Below are 16126 nucleotides of genomic sequence, written 5' to 3'. Positions count from 1 at the left end.
CGGAGCCCTGGGGCGGCGCGGGGGCTCCGGCGCGGGGGCTCCGGCTCGGCCGCTCCGCGCCCTGCGCTGCGCTGCGGTGGGCCCGGGTCGGGCAGTGCGGCCGAGCCCGCCTGGGTCGGGCCGGGCGCCGGGGGACCCCTGGTCAGCGGCGAGCTGGGGTTCGCCTCGGGCTCATCGGGGGTTTTCCTTCGCTCCGTCGGGAGGGCTCGGGCAGGCCGGGAAGGAGGGCAGGAACGTGCCCGCGGTCCGGGCAGGCGGAGGAAGATCCGTCTCCGAGCAGGCACGTGCTGCTGCGGCGTTGCCCGAAATGCTCCCGGGCTGGAAACCCGCCGAGCTGGCCCTGACCCACCCGGCTGGCATCTGCTCGAGGGCAGGAAGGCTCTGCAGAGGGACCTGGACAGGCTGGATCGACGGGCCGAGGCCAACTGGACGAGGTTTAACAAGGGCAAGTGCCCGGTCCTGCCCTTGGGTCACACCAACCCCAGGCAAGGCTCCAGGCTTGGGGCAGAGCGGCTGGAACGTGCCCGGCGGAGAAGGCCCTTGAGGTGCTGGAGCGTGTCCAGAGAAGGGCAACGGAGCTGGGGAAGGGTCTGGAGAGCAAGCGTGCTGGGGAGTGGCTGAGGGAGCTGGGGGGGCTTAGCCTGGAGAAGAGGAGGCTGAGGAAGAGAGACCTTATCGCTCTGTGCAGCTGCCCAAAAGGGGGCTGTAGTGAGGGGGGGTAGCCCTCTTTCCCAGGTTACAAGCAATAGGACGAGAGGAAATGGCCTCAAGTTGTGCCAGGGGAGGTTTCGATTGGATAATAGGAGAAACGTCTTTACCGCAAGAGCGGTCAGGCATTGGAAGAGGCTGCCCAGAGAGGTGGGGGAGTCGCCATCCCTGGGGTATTTAAAAGACCTGTAGATGCGGTGCTTGGGGACGTGGTTTAAGTGGTGGCCTTGGCAGTGCTCGGTTAACGGTTGGACTTGATGATCTTAAAGCTCCTTTTGAACCTGAACTTATGTTTTATTGGTGCTTTTTAAAGGTCATGCCATGAAAGGGCGCACTAAGAAAACCTGATGCCCTGAGCACGTTACTTCTGGAGAAACGCTTGGCCTCTGCAGCTTTGTGTGGGACACTGAAAGGCAGTTGTGTGAGTATGAGCTAACTTCAGCACAGCTGTGCTTTTTTTAGGTGTGACAACCCTTATTCCCATGTTGAGTGTTAGGGTGTGGGTGCGAGCTCCCCAGCTGCTCCTCTCTTGCCCTGCCATCCCCCGTGACGTACAAAGGTTAGTTCCCCATGGTCCGTGGTGGGTCTTGGCATGTATTATCTGAGTATAAACCTGAAGACGGTCAGTTTAGCTCTAGAATTACTCTGAGACCTGGGAACAAAGTACTTGTTGCTTCTCTGTCTGCAAGGAGGCTGCAGCTGTATTTCCACGTGTCTCCCTTGAAGGCCACTGTCCTGAATGTGGGCGCAGCACTGCCCTGTTGTTCTTTGGGTTGATGAACACGGCAACTAGCAGCATCAGGCGGAGGCAGAGGTTACCAGACGTAGCCCCCAGTAATTGCATTGCAGTTCCAGGAGGCAGAAAGCGTCAATAACTGCTTATGTCTGGAGGGGGGAAAAGCTGGCAGTCGTGTTTAGTGCCCGCAAGGCAGCTGGAGGCACTATTGCTTACGATTGTTGTTGCCGTGCGGAAAAGACATGGCTTAAAGTGCTGCATCGAGAAAGTAATGCTTACGGGTAGCAGAGGTAAACAATAGAAGAAGGGGAGATAGATATACGCGCGTATGAGAATTGCCTTCCTAGTGCAGCTGCTGGTGGTGGCAGCTTTGGCCCTTGCCGGTAAGTTTCGTTAAATGTTAGAGTTGTTACTTTTGAGACTCGTGGGGATTTGAGCGTTTGTCTGGGCGCTAAGGTAATAGCCGCTGATCTAGAGTGAATTGGTGCCTTACTACTTGCACATGTTTACCTTGGCATTGAGCTTGGTACTTTTAGAGCAGAAAATAGAGGGGAGGAGGGAAGTGTAGTAGCGTAGGCGTGTGTACTGCAGGTCGTGTCCGTGCGTGGTTCGCACATCCCGAGTGGTTGATGGGTTGGGAAGCATGTGATGCCCTGCAGGCTTTGTAAGGGTTAACTAAGGCATTTTCCTTGCTCTGGTTTGATGCTGCGCTTATCTGATGAAGGACTAAAATAATGCCCCGCTTAGGGACGCAGTCTGTTGGAGTCTTTGAGGGCAGGCAGTGTTTCCTGGGGCAGACAGCAGTGGATCTCGTGGGATGGCTGCACCGAATGGAGATGGACGAAGTTCTGGCATTCCTCAAACCCTGACAGCGCGAATGTGGTGGAATAAGTGCCGGCGCAGGTCCTGATCCTCGTCTTCTGTCGACCCTCAGCACGTCCAGGTAAAGGTAACAGGGTAGTTGTTGAGACAGCGCCTTTGAGTCAGTGATTGTGATGATTGCGGGCTTAGGAACCAGGTGCTGTTGGATACCAACGGCAAAAACTATTTTGGTGTGTTACTGAGGAAAAAAAACATAATGCAGCGGGCAAAGGTTTACGGTTCCTCTTCTCAAGAAGTTGTCGAATTTGGGAACGTCGTGCTTTTTCAGTTGCTTGACTGGTGATGTTGTCTGTATTCTTCACGAATTTTGCACAGTCTTCTCTAAATATGTCCTAGCTGCAGGCTTTACTGGAATTTGTAGGTAGTCACGTTTGGAGTTTACGAATGCTTCTTGGTGTATGTTGAGGTGAAAGATGCGTACGGCCAGAGGATGAGTAAAGGTTTGGATTTTATAGGTACTGGTACGGACAGAAATAATATTAGTGAGTATTAAAGTAATTGTGTAATGACGACATGACCTGTACGTTCACGTAATACCTATAGTTTTTGTGTGTAGTGTGTTTACACTTCAGTACTACACAAAAGAAAGGTTGTAGTCGGGTCTTATGTTCCTCACGTCTGCTTTTTTTTTTTTTGCCTCCGTATCACTCACAAATTATACCAGTCTGAGCACTGTATTTATTTGGTGGTTACTTTCCCGCTGAGAAGCAGCACTTAGTCTCAATCTTATTGTTCACCACAGCTATCTCCAGGGTAGCTGAAATTTCTCAGCATCTGTTCTGCCTGTTATATTTCTTCTCGAGTAAACTGTGGTGAAAAACAGTACCCGAAAGGCTCCAGTGCTTCCAGACAAGTGCTTGGTTGCTCGCGTAATGTGTTTCTAGTCCCATCTCAAGTAATGCCTTAACGGTGTTATCTTATTTATTTGTAGCGTCCCATTTTGGGAAGAAAGTGTGTTGGGTTTCAAACCCTTGGGCAGGACAGGAGGAGGTGGCCTTCTCGGGTCAGTGATGAGTGTTGGCACGTATTATCTGATGTAAAGGTGATGTCTGTCACCACTTTAGCTCTAGAATTACTCTGAGACCTGGGAAACTCCAGTTTCCTTAGACTGTGACCGTGGCGCTTTTTCAACCTGGAATCAAATGCCTGTCACGTTCTAAGGCAGCGTAAGGAGAAGGGGGCGCAATTTGAGCTTCCTTCCGTTTACGCGCTAGGGAGGTATAGTTGTTAGTTTAATACTTGGATGTTACTAGGAGGTGCTCTCACGTTAACTGATCGCAGCTCTGGGTACTCAAAGCTGAACAGTGTTGGCAAATGCTGATGTAGAGGTTTGGTGGTAAATGTAACCCGCCTGTCTTAATGAGCATGCATATTCTTAATTCACAAACACGGTTTAGTCCCACCTACGCATCCAGAATGTTTGAAGGGTCATGTCACATCTTCCTTTGATCACAGTCAACAGTCACGTGTTCAGACTTGTTTTTTGAGGGGGGAAAAAAAAGGTAGATAATATATTTGTGTGTTGGGCTTGTAGGTTCCATTTTGCATTTTTGTAAGACTTGAATTTTAGCTGGCGACTGTAAGATTCCAGCTGACTGTAGGGATGGAAAGTTAAAGTTGTTAGCGTTTTTCAGGGTTGGCCCGAGAATATTCCTTCATTTCAGCTGTTTCTTCTATTATGCTCTTTATAATAAATTCTCAACTACTGTTTTTACAGGTGACATGAGCTAGGAGAAAAAACATAAAGCCAGCTGGGGCCCAAGACCAGCACTGTTGTGTTCATAAGACATTGTGTCCCAGGAGCGAACTGGCTCACGTCAGTGCTACCTCAGAAATCTTTGTATTCGCTACTCAGACCTCGATTTTTCCTCACTGTGCAGTTTGCGTCTATTCGTAGAATGTCCTGAGCTGGAAGAGACCCACAAGGACCGTCAAGTCCAGCTCCCATCCCTGCACAGGACAAGCCCAAATTCACACCGTGCCTCTGAGGGCGTTGTTCAAGTGCTGCTTGAATATCGCCAGGCTTGGTGCCGTGGCGGCCTCCCTGGGGAGCCTGTTCCGGGGCTCCACCACCCTCTGGGGGAAGAACCAGTTCTTCTCCTTAACTATACACTTTATTGCCCAGTTCTCTGCGGCTTCTGAGGTGGGATGTTTGCTTTGATCAGTCTCTTAGCTCTCCTCAAGGAAATAGTGGTAAAACAAGTGCTTCTCTATCTCTCAGTTCCCGACTCTGGCCATCAAATTCTGTTTTGCCAAGCTCACGTAGTTCGTTCTTGTGGCTCAGCGGAGAATTCCAAAACGACCATTTTCTTCAGGATATCACTACATTGATGTTACGGAGTTTTGTTCCTGATTTCGGTGACACTGCGGCAGCCGGGCAGATGGCAGGCCCGGGTTGTGGGTCGAGCAACAAGCCTTGGGCCAGCTCTTCGGGGCTCCCAGGCTTCGGAGCTCCTCCCTCACTGTCCCGGTAGTGGGGCCGCAGGAGCGGAGGGAACAATTTGGCCTAGCACCTTCCCGGCACCCAGGCTGTTGCCAAGTTTCTGTCGAACGGGTGTCGAGAGCCTGTGTGACTGGCCTGTCGGAAACCCCGTTCCTCAGCCCGTGCGCGTCCCCGTTCTAGATCTCGCTGCTCTCTGTTGGGGGTCCTTCTGTGTCACATTGGTTACTGTCGACGGGGAAGTTTTGAGCGTTTCGCCCCTCGTTATTCTGTTCTGCCCTTGCCAATTTGAGCTCCCTGACCCGTGTTCCCTTCTGACGGACCACCGCCTCTGGGCTTCCCAGAAAGGCTGTCTGGTTCCGCAGCCCTTGGGGTGCTGCCATCGTGGGCTCCACCATCTAACGCTAAGGCTAGGCTCTTCGCTCCCACAGGCGCTGCCTTTTGCAACCCTTTGTTTCTCCGTCCTGCAGTTGCTGTCATGGACATGGCATCCTGGGGTATAGCGCCTTCTCCATCAAGGACGTCCCAGTCAGCCACGTTCTCTGTTGACTCGGAAAGCCCATCTGGAGCATTCCAGGGACAGGAACCGCTCCCACAGGAGCCCCCTTCCAGAGCTGGATGAGGGAAGCCCGTCCCTACCCAGAGGATCACGCCCAATGCCGCCCTGACCCGTGAGTGTGAGAGCTGCCCAGCCTGCCGCAAGCCCCTCAGGCACCCTTTGCTGCCAGGGCCCTCCTGTCATCAACGGCACTGGCAGCTCTGCTGCCTGGACGGCCCGCTGCGCTGGCGGGTCCATGGGCCCAGGCAAGCCTGGGGCTGCCCAGGGGGAAGTGGGCGCCTTGTGCTCCCCTGCTAAAGCGGCTGGCATGGCTGTGTAGCTGGAGCCCTGCACTGCCCCAGCACGGCTTGGCCCTGCACCGGCGTGGGGCTCCCAGCGGGCAGTGAGGTGGGACTTGGCGGGGCCGTGCTCCATACAGCCTGTGACCCCGTGCTGCCAGGCTGGGAGCCTGGTACGGGCCGTGCTGCCCAGAGCCCTCAGCGCAGCCTGTGCCCCTCTGCTCCTGGGCCCTCCAGGCCACTGCAAGACAAGGAAGGAGCATGCTCACGCTGCCATTTCAAATGAGGGAAGCGGAGGCAGAACCAGCAGGGGCAAGAAAACAAACAGTCCTTGCTAACCAGATGTACCGCTGGGCGCCTGACAGCACATTCCGGTCTACTGGCCCTTTTTCTTCTTGGCCCACAAAAGGGTTCCGAGAGGAGAACCGCTGCTGGAAGCGGCTGTCTCGTGGGGCAAGAGCAAAGCCCCCTTTCCAGCACCCTTTCTGGTTTCCCGGGGGTGCCCAGGAGAGATGGAACCCTGCCCGGCAGGCCAGGCCAGGCAGCCGCCTGGCACGGGAGCGTGGCAGGGTTCAGCGCGCCCACAGGCACGGGCTCCCAGCGCCTGGGACGGCAGCAGCCGCTCTGCCCCTCCCGGCTCAGCCCTGGGGAGCCCCAGTGTGACGTCAGAGCCACCACTGTGAGCTCAGAGCTGGCCACCCGCACAGCCCTGTGGCGCGTGGGGCAGGAGCCCACAGATGTGTGTGGCTGTTGCCCGGGCAGGTGCGCTCCTGCTGAGAGGCGGCAGGCACGTGGCTGCTACTGGAGCTGGTTTTGCCTGGGCAGGCCACGCTTGCTGGGGCTGAGGGGGAAGAGCTGAGCGGGGAGCCTGCCTTGGCCCAGAGATGGCGAGGAGAAAGGCCCCCCAGGGAAGACACCAAGGGGCCTCCAAAGGCTCCGTTGGGATTAATGCCAGACAAGAGCTGGCAGGGGAGGCAGCGGGGCCGAGCTGCTGCCAGGCCAGCGGGTACGAAGTGGGCTGCTCCTGCCTGGGGCGTCAGGTTCGGGCGGAGTAGCAGGGCCGTGGCCCAATGTAGTCAGTGGCGTCAGAAGCCAGTGTGCAGCAGGGGCCTTTGGGGAGGGGGTAGCCTTGTGCTGCAGGGGTCAGAGCCCACCCTGATTTGCAGGGAGATTTTGCTGCACATCAGGCCAGCCCCTGGGACCTGACACTGCCCCCCTCTTGGGATGCTGAGGCGGGGTCCTGCCTGGCTGTGGTGGGGCAGCTGTGCGGGGAGGAGAGGGGTCGGGAGAACGCCAGTGACCAGGGAGGAGGGGTGTGGCCCATGGTGGGGGACGGCCCACGGTGGGGGACAGCAGCCTGTGCCCTCTCCACAGACGGCCACCGAGAGCTGTCTGCGAAGGGGCAGTTGGTGCCAGGGAGCAGGGAGTGACGGGCTCAGAATAGGGCTGTCCTGCCGGGTGGGCTGGGGCAGCCCGTCCTCTGACAAGGGCCTCTGCTCAGGCTGCTCCGGCCCGCCTCGGCTCCCGTGGCGTGGCGATGGTGGGCAACCAGCATTTGTCTTTTTCCTCCCACAGGAACCCGTGCGTGGAGGTGGAGCTGGTGACGGTCCCTTCCACCTCGGCTCCCTGCTCTGCCACGCAAGGGCCTGCCAAGTGGCGCAACAAGGCCACAGGAATTGCAAGTAAGCTCAGCACTGCTGCTTGCTGTGAAGTCCCCTGGGGTGAACTTGGAGAGCTGCGCTGTGCCAGAGCTCTGGCCAAATGTCACGAGAGGCAGGAGAAGTGCAGGCTGCCCCAGGGAGGGAGGGAGTGCGTAGGACTGGGTGCCCGCCTTCCCGCAGGGAGCTCAAACACGTGTGGCTGGGCATCCTAGAGAAGAGACCTCAAGAGACAGGCCTAACTTTTCTCTTGCTTTTTTGCCCAGGGGCGGTCCTCAGCCTGGCTTGGCATCTGGCAGGTGCCCTTGTCTCCCTGTGGAGACATCTGCTGAGCACACGCATCTTTGCCAGGTACGTACTACCTGTTTCTGCTGTGGTGGGGGGCGGGGGGAGAAGGGGGATGTCCCTTCCCCCAAGCAAGGGGGAGAGCAGAGGGTGTTCCCCACCCAGCAGCCCGGGGCTCCCGCTCGTGCGCCAAAGTTTGTGCGGTGCCCGTTCTCGGGGAGAGCCAAGAGCAAAGCCCCTTGGCAGCCCCACTCCCAGGCGTTTGCCGGAGCCCCAGAACCCTCCCGGAGATGTAGTAGGACAAACCGCCGTGTAGCCAGAAGCTCAGGAGCACAGCCAAGCCTCCGCAGGGCAAGGGTCTTCCCCAGCTCTGGCAAGAGACCACACAGGTCTGGAAGGAAAGCCAGACGAGGCCCCTGCGCTTCCCAGCTGTGCGGAGAAACACCCCTAAGAGCAATCTGTGTGACTGCAAGTGAGAACAGGCCTGCTCTCTCAGCCAAGAGAGAGCAAGGTCCACACCAGAAGAACTACTGAAAAGCAGTCCTCATTTGCTCAACCCCTCTACTTCCCTGCATGATTTTCATTCCCTTTCGGAAGGTGCTCCTGGAGCCCTTCGTTTGGGGAAGATCTGCCGGCAGCGTTGAATGGTGTGGAAAGGCGTGCAAAGCAATGGCTTTAGGGCCTGAGGAGGGAAATCCACGGGTGAGGGGGTTTGCCCAAGACTTGCAGTACTGACACCCAAAGGACTCTCTTCTAGGCAAAAGATGGGCCCGCAGAGCAAGAGGTTCCTGAAAGTCTTCTTCCTGTGGCTCCCAGTGGCTCTGGGTGAGTTTTCATGAGCAAACACAGCCTGGCTGTGCTGGATGCCAGCTTTCCTTTTGGGCCAGTATGTGTGAAACGCCCGTGGTGCGGGTGCGTCCTGAGGAGGTCCTTGACTGGCACTGGCGTTTGGACTACCGGTAAGACTGGTAGCCTCCCAGCCGTGCTGCTGCTCTGGCCACTGGGCCAAATGGCTTGCTTAGTCTGCAAGTCTGCGAGAGAAGGGCGTAGCTCTTTCCAAGCCTGAGCTGGGGATTCCCAGACGGGAGGGGCCGTGCAGGGGGGCCCATGGAGAGGTACCTCTCCTAGCCCATGCAGCCCAGCCTCGGTGCTCACCGAAGCAGTGAGGGGAAATGGGGAGTAGCTCTGGGGCACCGAGCACACCTGAAGGCCACGGCTATGCAGTCCCCTCAAGCCTGGGCTGATGGCTCCCGGTCAGAGGCGCGTCCTCTCTCTGCACCCCACGTTCCCCACCTCCTCAGCTCACCTGCTGCCCAGCCCCAGGGCACCAGGCAGGCGACAACGCAGCTGCAGGGATGGCTAGCAACTCCGCTAAAATAACCGTCTCTCGGTGATGTGAATTGCAGCTGGTGCTTCCTGCGCGACCTCGCTGCCGGTGTGGACAACGCAGGCAAAGGGACTGATAGAGGTCAGTGACTCGTTGCTGGCAGTGGCTGGAGGAATCACAGGCTGTGCTGCTGCCACGCAGGCTGACCCAAAGAAGCGGCAGCTTGTGCCTTCCTAGGGAAGCCTCTCCTGGGAAGCCGCGGCAACTCTGGTAGCAGATGCTCTAATGGAGCATTTTTCCCTCCCAGGAGCTGACACGTGTGTCGTCGGCAAACCTGAAGATGCTGTGGTAAGAGAGGTTTCCTGAGCTGGAACTGGTTCTGTGCAGAAGCGTCCGCCGACCTCGTGCTACCTGCACTCACTTTCCTAATAGCCAGGGCTCCCGTACTTCCCTCCTGCCTTTGCCTTTTGCTCAGCCTGGTGTGGAAGGGAAGCACTGGCAAAGCAGGGAAAGCACACGTGTCTCTCTCTCCTCTTGCTGAGCTCAGACGCTCCCCAGAGGCGATGGGCCGCTCTCTGACCAGATCGGCTTTCCTGTCGTGCAGGAACTTGCCCGTTTTGGCGGCGGAGGAAACCCAAAAGACACGCTTTCTGCTGGAGGAGGTGGCTCGGCTGAGGGCACAGATCCGCAGTTTGAAGGTGATCCTGCATTTTGGGGAGGGAGGCTTGGCTGGGCAGAACCCCTGAGAACATTTTCTTCAGGGTTCTTGGTGGGGTCAGACTGCTGACTGCAGCAACCCAGCCTTTGCCCCAGCAGCTTGCTGGGTGAGCTTCTGCACTGCACAGGCCCCTCTCCAGCCCCAGTGTAACAAGGCCACTTCAGGCAGCAGAGGACTCCTGAGAGCCTTTCCTAGGTGTGCTGGTGCCTCTGGCTCCTCTGAGCAGGCTCCTGAGGCGGTGGTGGCACCCAGGCACACGTACAGTGCCAGCCATGGCTTACAGGGCCTGAGCCTCTCCCCCTCCTGACTTGGAGAGCACAGAGGGTGTGGACGGTGGTGTGGGGACCCACATCAGCACACCTTGGGGTCATGGCCATGGCCATGGCCACAGATAATCTTCCTAGTCCTCACGGCTCACGCCAGCAGCAGAGAGTCTTGCAGCTCTGTGGACAAGGCTTGCCTTGCCTTCCTGACACTGACCCTTTGCCTCTGTGGGCGCTAGGAGCCACGCTGCACTGCCTGCTGATGTGGTCCTTTTCTGTGTTGATTTCTGGCGTTCCCAGGAAGCTCAGGAAGTGAACCAGGCAGCGTCCAAGAAGGCTTTGGGTGCCTACGTCGAGATGTCTGACTGGGCCCTGGAAAGCTCTGGTATGGACACAAGCAGCCCAGTCCTTGTCCTGCGCTTGCCTCTAGCACTCCCCAAAGGAGCCCGTGCTCCAGGCGCTGCTCTCCAAAATGGGGCAGCTTAAATCCTTCACGGGGTCCAAGAGCAAGGCTGTGGCAGAGTGGGTCGCTCAGACTCCCTCCCAGTCAAGCCCTCGGCCTCCACACAGGTGCCCCTGGCGCTGCCCCCGCACGTCTTCCTGTGCTGATGGAGGGGCTCTGCTCCTCTCCGCTGCATTTGCAAAGGGAATGGCTGGGCCGTCCTTTGCTGCTCATGCTCCAAGCCCTCAGCTTTGGTCTGCTGTCATGCTCGTGGGCGCCTGCAGGCTCCCAGAGCCCTCAGACCTTCTCCTCGTGGTGCTGTGAGAGAAGCACTCACCAGGGATGGGGCTGCCGTCATTGCTCTGTGCAGCTGGGCACCCCCCCGCCCCCAGCGTGGTGATGAGGACAGGACTGACAGACGTGGAGCTGGACGGCGGCATCACAAATACTCCTGAGCACCAGCTCCCTTCTAGTCTGCGGCCTCTAGCAGTCATCTGCTCTCCCTTCCTTACAGGTGCCACCATTGACAGGCAGAGAACTTCCGAGACCTACGACTGCCAAGAGAATTGGGGCTGCAGGGTTTTATGGTTCTTCCGCGCTGCCAAGCCTCCTGAGACTATTTTGCAGGTATCGTAGCAGAAATCTTCAGGGAAGGTGTCCTTCCTTCCTGAGAAGTTGGGGACTGACCTCAGGGGCTCTCCCCTCAGGCCAGTGGTACTGGTCAAGCCCACCGTGCTGCTCAGGTTCCGGACACCAAAGCTCTCACACAGGGCTGGGCTTGCTAGAGATCCGTGGTTCCCCTGGCGAGGTGAACAGAGGTGAACTGCTGCATCTTGCCCACAGTCCTCTGCCACAGCTGGGTGAAAGCCTTCCTCCCTGGCGACCCTGGTTCCACACTCACCCCTAACTGTGCCTTTTTGCGGGCGGGAGGCGGGAGGTGGCGGGTGCCCTGCAGAGCCGCTGGGCAGGGACGTGTTTCTGCGCGGGCCTGACTACGATGCTTTCGTAACCACTCTTCTCCTCTGCTCCCTAATACTGAGACCCCCTTTGTCAGGCAGGGCAGGGGGCCTCCTACTTCTGTCCAGTTCCTCACAGGCACCTCATTTTCAAGCTGAAATAGGCCCCACAGACATGCTGGCGCCTATGCTTCGAGCTACATGGGCAGTGGTGTTGGCCCCAGTGCTCTCTCACACTTCATTGCTGTCGCGTTCTGGTTGCAGGCGGATGTTTCCCCAGGAAACTGCTGGCCTTTCCAAGGGCATCAGGGCCAGGTGGTCATCAGGTTGCCAGCACGAGTCCATCTGACTGCCGTCACTGTGCAGCACATCTCCAAAGACGTGTCTCCATCTGGGACCGTCATCAGTGCCCCCAGAGACGTCGCTGTCTTTGTAAGTCTCTGCTGGGCGCTTCTGGCGGGCATCTGACCCTGGGGCAAAGCCAGGACAGGGCCCTGCTTGCTTTTGTGCATCTTCTGGGGTTTGTGTCCCGATCTCTCGCGAGCACTGCAGTGCCCTCGCGGGACGCTTCAGGGGCTCGAGAGGTTTCATCCCTCTTAAGGTTTGTTCTGGCCAAGCACCTCTGGGTTCTTGACCAAATCTCAAAGCGGAGACTGAGCTCCACCATACCCGGTGCTAGGCTGCTGCTTGAGCCCCAGGAGAGGGTGGGTGGATAACAGGGCTGAGCCAGCGCGTACCTTGCCTCTCTGTCGGGATGAGTCTGAGCGGCTCTCCTTGTGCTTTGCCCCTGAGGGAGTGGATGCGGACGGAGAAGAGGAAACTCTCCTTGGGACGTTCACGTACAACGTGGCAAAAGAGGCTATTCAGACCTTCCCTCTGAAGGTACGCTCCACGCACGGGGACGAGATGCCAGGGAGCACAGCAGGTTTGCCTGCAAGTCCATGGAGGAAGGGCACGCATGCTTTCTTTTCTCCCTGGGCAGAGGGGCCCGGGCCGCCGTCATGAGAGAGAGACCTGCGGGCTTGGGAGGGCTGAGTAGCACGCGGTGGTGGTAGCAAGAGGGTAGCAAGGGCAGGGTCAGGCCCGTAGGAGCATGAGTCCCGAGAGATCCCTGGCTGCGCCCGGTGCCTTCAGCAGAGGCAGCTGCACGTGCGCCCACTCCACGCAAGCAGCGTCTTTGTGCCGTGGAGAAACAGGGCGGCCTGGTGGCGAGAGGCGTCGGGCAGCACCGTCGCTCCATGCTGCGGCCTGCTGGCAGGCTGGACAGTGTCCTCTCCTCCCACCATAGCACGCCCATTCTCCCGCGGCGCTCTCACGCCAGCCAGGGGGAGAGCAGGCACAGCAGGCAGCGGGAGCTCGGCGGGGTTGCACACCAGGTGCCCCACGTGCAGGAGCGCCTCCCCGGCCTCCCTGTCAGCACAGAGCAAGCAGCAGCGGGAAGGGGCAGAGGGAAGGGAGACCGAGCCCCAGCCGGGCCGGCATGCAAAGACGGGGTGATTGCACTGCCGCTCTTAACACCCCCGTTTCCTTTTCCCACTCTTCTTCACAGAACGCGCCGCTTCCCAGAGCCTTTCCGTCTATCAAACTTCTTGTGAAGAGCAACTGGGGAAACCCAGCGTACACCTGCATTTATCGAGTGCAGGTTCATGGGAAGATGGCACAACCGGAAAGCCCCAGGTGAAACCAGAGAGAAAAAAAAAGTCAAACATGAGAAAGAAGAAGAAGGGGAGGAAGAACAAATAAATCTAAAAGATGTGGCAATTGAGATGGCTGTAGAACTGTAGAAGATTTGTCTCCAAAGTGGGGTGCTCAAGACGTTCCACGCTGTGGGAGGGGAATTCGGGAGCGTGTGGAAAATGTTACAACTTCTATGCAATTTTTTTCTTAAAAACGAGGAAGATAGGAAGCATTCCCAAGACTGAATCTAGAGAGGGGAGGCCCAGCCTGTCAGCGCTCCTCCCGCCGCCCCTGGAGGCTCCGCAAGTGGCCCCAGCCCAGGGCAGGCCGAAGGGCCCGGCTTCAGTTCACAAGAGGGCGACTGGCCCCGCCCGCCGGCCCGCGCGGGCTCTGCAGGAGCTCCCTCAGGCGCCCGCCCACCCTCTTCCCGGCTTCTCAGCCAATGGCGCCCGCCAGGCGGGGACAGGCAGGGCCCCCCGCCAACCACCGCAGCGCCCCTTCTCTGGCCCCGCCCCGCTGCGGCCGCGTGCCGACGGACGAGCACGTTGCTACGGGCGCGCCCGGAGCGCCAGCCAGGGCCCCGGGTTCGAGTCCCGCCGCTGGGTTCGAGGCCCGGCGAGAGGTCAAGGAATGAGGCGCTTGCTGGCGTGAATGCCTCACGTACCAGCCAAAGGGCTGCCCGCGCAGGAGGGGAAAGGTTGTTTAATTGGAAATTGTAGTTATAATTTGGTTTTAAGTACCGGTGCTTGTAATAGTTGTTTTGGTCAGTTATTAAGAGAAGAAGAACTTTGCCAAGGATGTTTTCTTGTTGGGGGGGTCCGAGTCCCCTGCCTGGTTTGGAAAGGGCTTCGAGTCCCCGAAGTTGACCAAGCGGGTTAGAGTCCCACTGAATGGGGTTTGAGTCCCCAGTTTGGCTACTTGTCTTGACTGGTCTCTGAATTTTGGCGTGGTTATCAGAATATGGATTTATTTTTGCATGTTCGGATCAGATAGTTGTTTTGGAAGTCACATTTAATATGGGTGGGGAATCGTCTAAAGGCAAGGTCTTAAAGAAGTCACCTCTAGGGCGTTGACTGAAGCATTGGAAGGGGGGTGGGGGTGGGTTCGATCCCCTCACAAGGAAGCAGTTAACTGAGCATTGTAATCATTGGTCGCCGAGCTGTACTTTGAAATATAATACTATAATACTACTATATTAAAATAATATATATTATAATGCAATAATACCATAGTGCAGTCGATGATGTTTTGCAAAAGAGAAGGAAAATGGGATGAGATCCCATACGTGGGTTTGTTTTTCACGTTGCAGAGCAGCGGTTGGAAAAGGGGAAAAGATCGCGGATCGATTACTAAGGATGCAAATGTTTTGGCCTTAGAACAATGTTGGGACAAACCACCCAAATGATGTTGTTCTGCATGTAGTACTGGTAAAAGGAGGTGTAAAATACAAGGAGCTGGTGGAAGAGGAAGATGATGTAGGATGATTAGTGGCTCCGGGACAGGGAAGTCTACAGGGAGGTAACGATCAGTGTGGAAACAGGGAAGTTGGACAAGTGGATATGGGGGTGTAAATGGTGGTGCTGAATCACAGAATCACTAAGGTTGGAAAAGACCTCTAGGATCATTAAGTCCAAGCTCCGACCCAACACCACCATGTCTCCTAAACCATGCCCTGAAGGGCCACATCTGCACGTCTTTTAAATACCTCCAGGGATGGTGACTCCACCACCTCTCTGAGCAGCCTGTTCCAATGCCTGACCGCTCTTGCAGTAAAGAAGTAGTTCCTAATATCCGATCTAAACCTCCCCTGATGCAGCGTGAAGCCATCTCCCCTCGTTCTATCGCTAGTAATAGAAAGTGAAGGGGGGCCGGAATTTCAGTGCTGTAGCAGGAAGAACTAGGAGACAGGGGGCAGTGCTACAAGCACCCTTAAGGCAGGCCGTGGGTCGGACAGGAGGGTGGGTGCGGGTTGAAGTACCCTTCTCAGTAGCAGGCTGATGGGCTTGGAAGGAGATGGCTCTAATGTATGGGGAAGATGCGGCAAAGGTGGCGAAGGTATTGGAAACTGTTGTGGAGAATCATGACCCAGAGTGGAAGGAGATACAGGTGGTCTTGAATATGTTGTTGAGAGATGAGGAGCAGAGGCTGTTGTGGCTGAGGCTGGGGAAGAAGCAGAGAGGGTTCACGCTCAGGATGCACAGGCAGGAAGGCTGGAGGATCATTCTTGCCACCACCGATCTGAATCGGCACCTGAGCAGTCAGGCACAAAGGTTATTGTGAACTGAATATCAGAGGTTGATATTGTGAGGGGCCTCTAGGCAAGAATGCACTCAAGGACGTAATCTCTGCGAGCATGACGGGGATGCAAACGACCTAGCAGCTGGCGCCAGTCGAAACCAAGACAGAAGGAACTATGGACATCTCCATCTAGATAAGAGTCACAACACCCGGTGAAACCGACACACCTTGCCACACACTGTGACAAGATTACTTGATGGGCCAACTCACGACCATATGTGGAAGAAGGACTCAGAGTTCATGGAAAGGACAGAAAAAACACCCCTTCAGCAAAGCACTAGGGACCACCCGATACCTCTTGAGGGGCTTCTGAGGGACTTAAAACGCACGGGTAATTAGGAAGCAAGTGTTAGAATTAGTTCCAGGAAAGCTAATGCATATGTATATAACCGAGCAATCTAAGCTTTGTCTATCACGCCTTGCGGTATGCACACTAGGAGGAATTATCCCCTGTGCGTCTGGCACCGTAATAAAGAATGCCCGCTTCTTCATACTACATTGGTGTTACGGAGTTTTATTCCCGATTTCGGTCACGCCATGGCAGCCGGGCAGACTGCAGGGCGGGTTGTGGGGCGAGCAATAAGCCTTGGGCCAGCTCTTCGGGGCTCCCAGGGCCAGGCCTTGGGAGCCCTGCTTTCCTGGAAGTGGCTAAGGGGAAGTAGTGTATTAATTCCTTGTTTTGCTTTGCCTGTGAGCACAGCTTTTGCCTTACCTGTTATGCTGTCTTTATCTCAACGCACAAGTTTTCTCACTCTTACTCTTCCAAGCCTCTTCCCCATCCCTCCAGGGCAGAGAGATCAAGCAACTTAGCAGCCTACTGGTGTTAAACTACAACATCCATACGAGGTAACTACAGCCTTTGATCCATGAAGTATCCCTAACCTCAAACACCGAGCTGG

General features: G+C 56.7%; 1 protein-coding gene and 2 non-coding genes across 5 annotated transcripts; all 3 read left to right on the top strand.

Moving 5' to 3' along the window:
- The first annotated feature begins 17 nt into the window (after positions 1-17).
- Positions 18-15723, top strand: LOC142067109 (SUN domain-containing protein 5-like). Of its 3 annotated transcripts, XM_075115407.1 has the most exons (15): positions 18-545; positions 1022-1129; positions 2192-2387; positions 5237-5437; positions 7179-7285; positions 7528-7612; positions 8304-8371; positions 8953-9014; positions 9181-9221; positions 9478-9571; positions 10155-10239; positions 10811-10923; positions 11517-11684; positions 12045-12134; positions 12802-15723. In XM_075115407.1, exons 4-15 carry the CDS (start codon positions 5385-5387, stop codon positions 12931-12933), a joined length of 1098 nt encoding a protein of 365 aa, XP_074971508.1. In that variant the 5' UTR covers positions 18-545; positions 1022-1129; positions 2192-2387; positions 5237-5384; the 3' UTR covers positions 12934-15723. The 3 variants fall into 3 exon arrangements, 2 of the variants coding, with proteins under 2 accessions (XP_074971508.1, XP_074971509.1); XM_075115408.1 differs by lacking the exon at positions 2192-2387; XR_012663896.1 differs by lacking the exons at positions 5237-5437; positions 7179-7285; positions 7528-7612; ... (7 more) ...; positions 12045-12134; positions 12802-15723 and adding an exon at positions 3258-3286 and having other exon boundaries at positions 236-485.
- LOC142067427 (small nucleolar RNA SNORD45) lies at positions 1281-1363 on the top strand. The gene has a single exon (XR_012664039.1). It is a non-coding gene; the product is annotated as a small nucleolar RNA SNORD45 (small nucleolar RNA).
- Positions 3329-3413, top strand: LOC142067419 (small nucleolar RNA SNORD45). Its single transcript, XR_012664031.1, has one exon. It is a non-coding gene; the product is annotated as a small nucleolar RNA SNORD45 (small nucleolar RNA).
- Positions 15724-16126: the final 403 nt, after the last annotated feature.

This window comes from Phalacrocorax aristotelis, chromosome 21 (genome assembly GCF_949628215.1).
Source record: "Phalacrocorax aristotelis chromosome 21, bGulAri2.1, whole genome shotgun sequence".
Taxonomy (NCBI): domain Eukaryota; kingdom Metazoa; phylum Chordata; class Aves; order Suliformes; family Phalacrocoracidae; genus Phalacrocorax; species Phalacrocorax aristotelis.
Note: the sequence above shows the minus strand (reverse complement) of the source record. Positions and strands in the feature narration are given on the sequence as shown.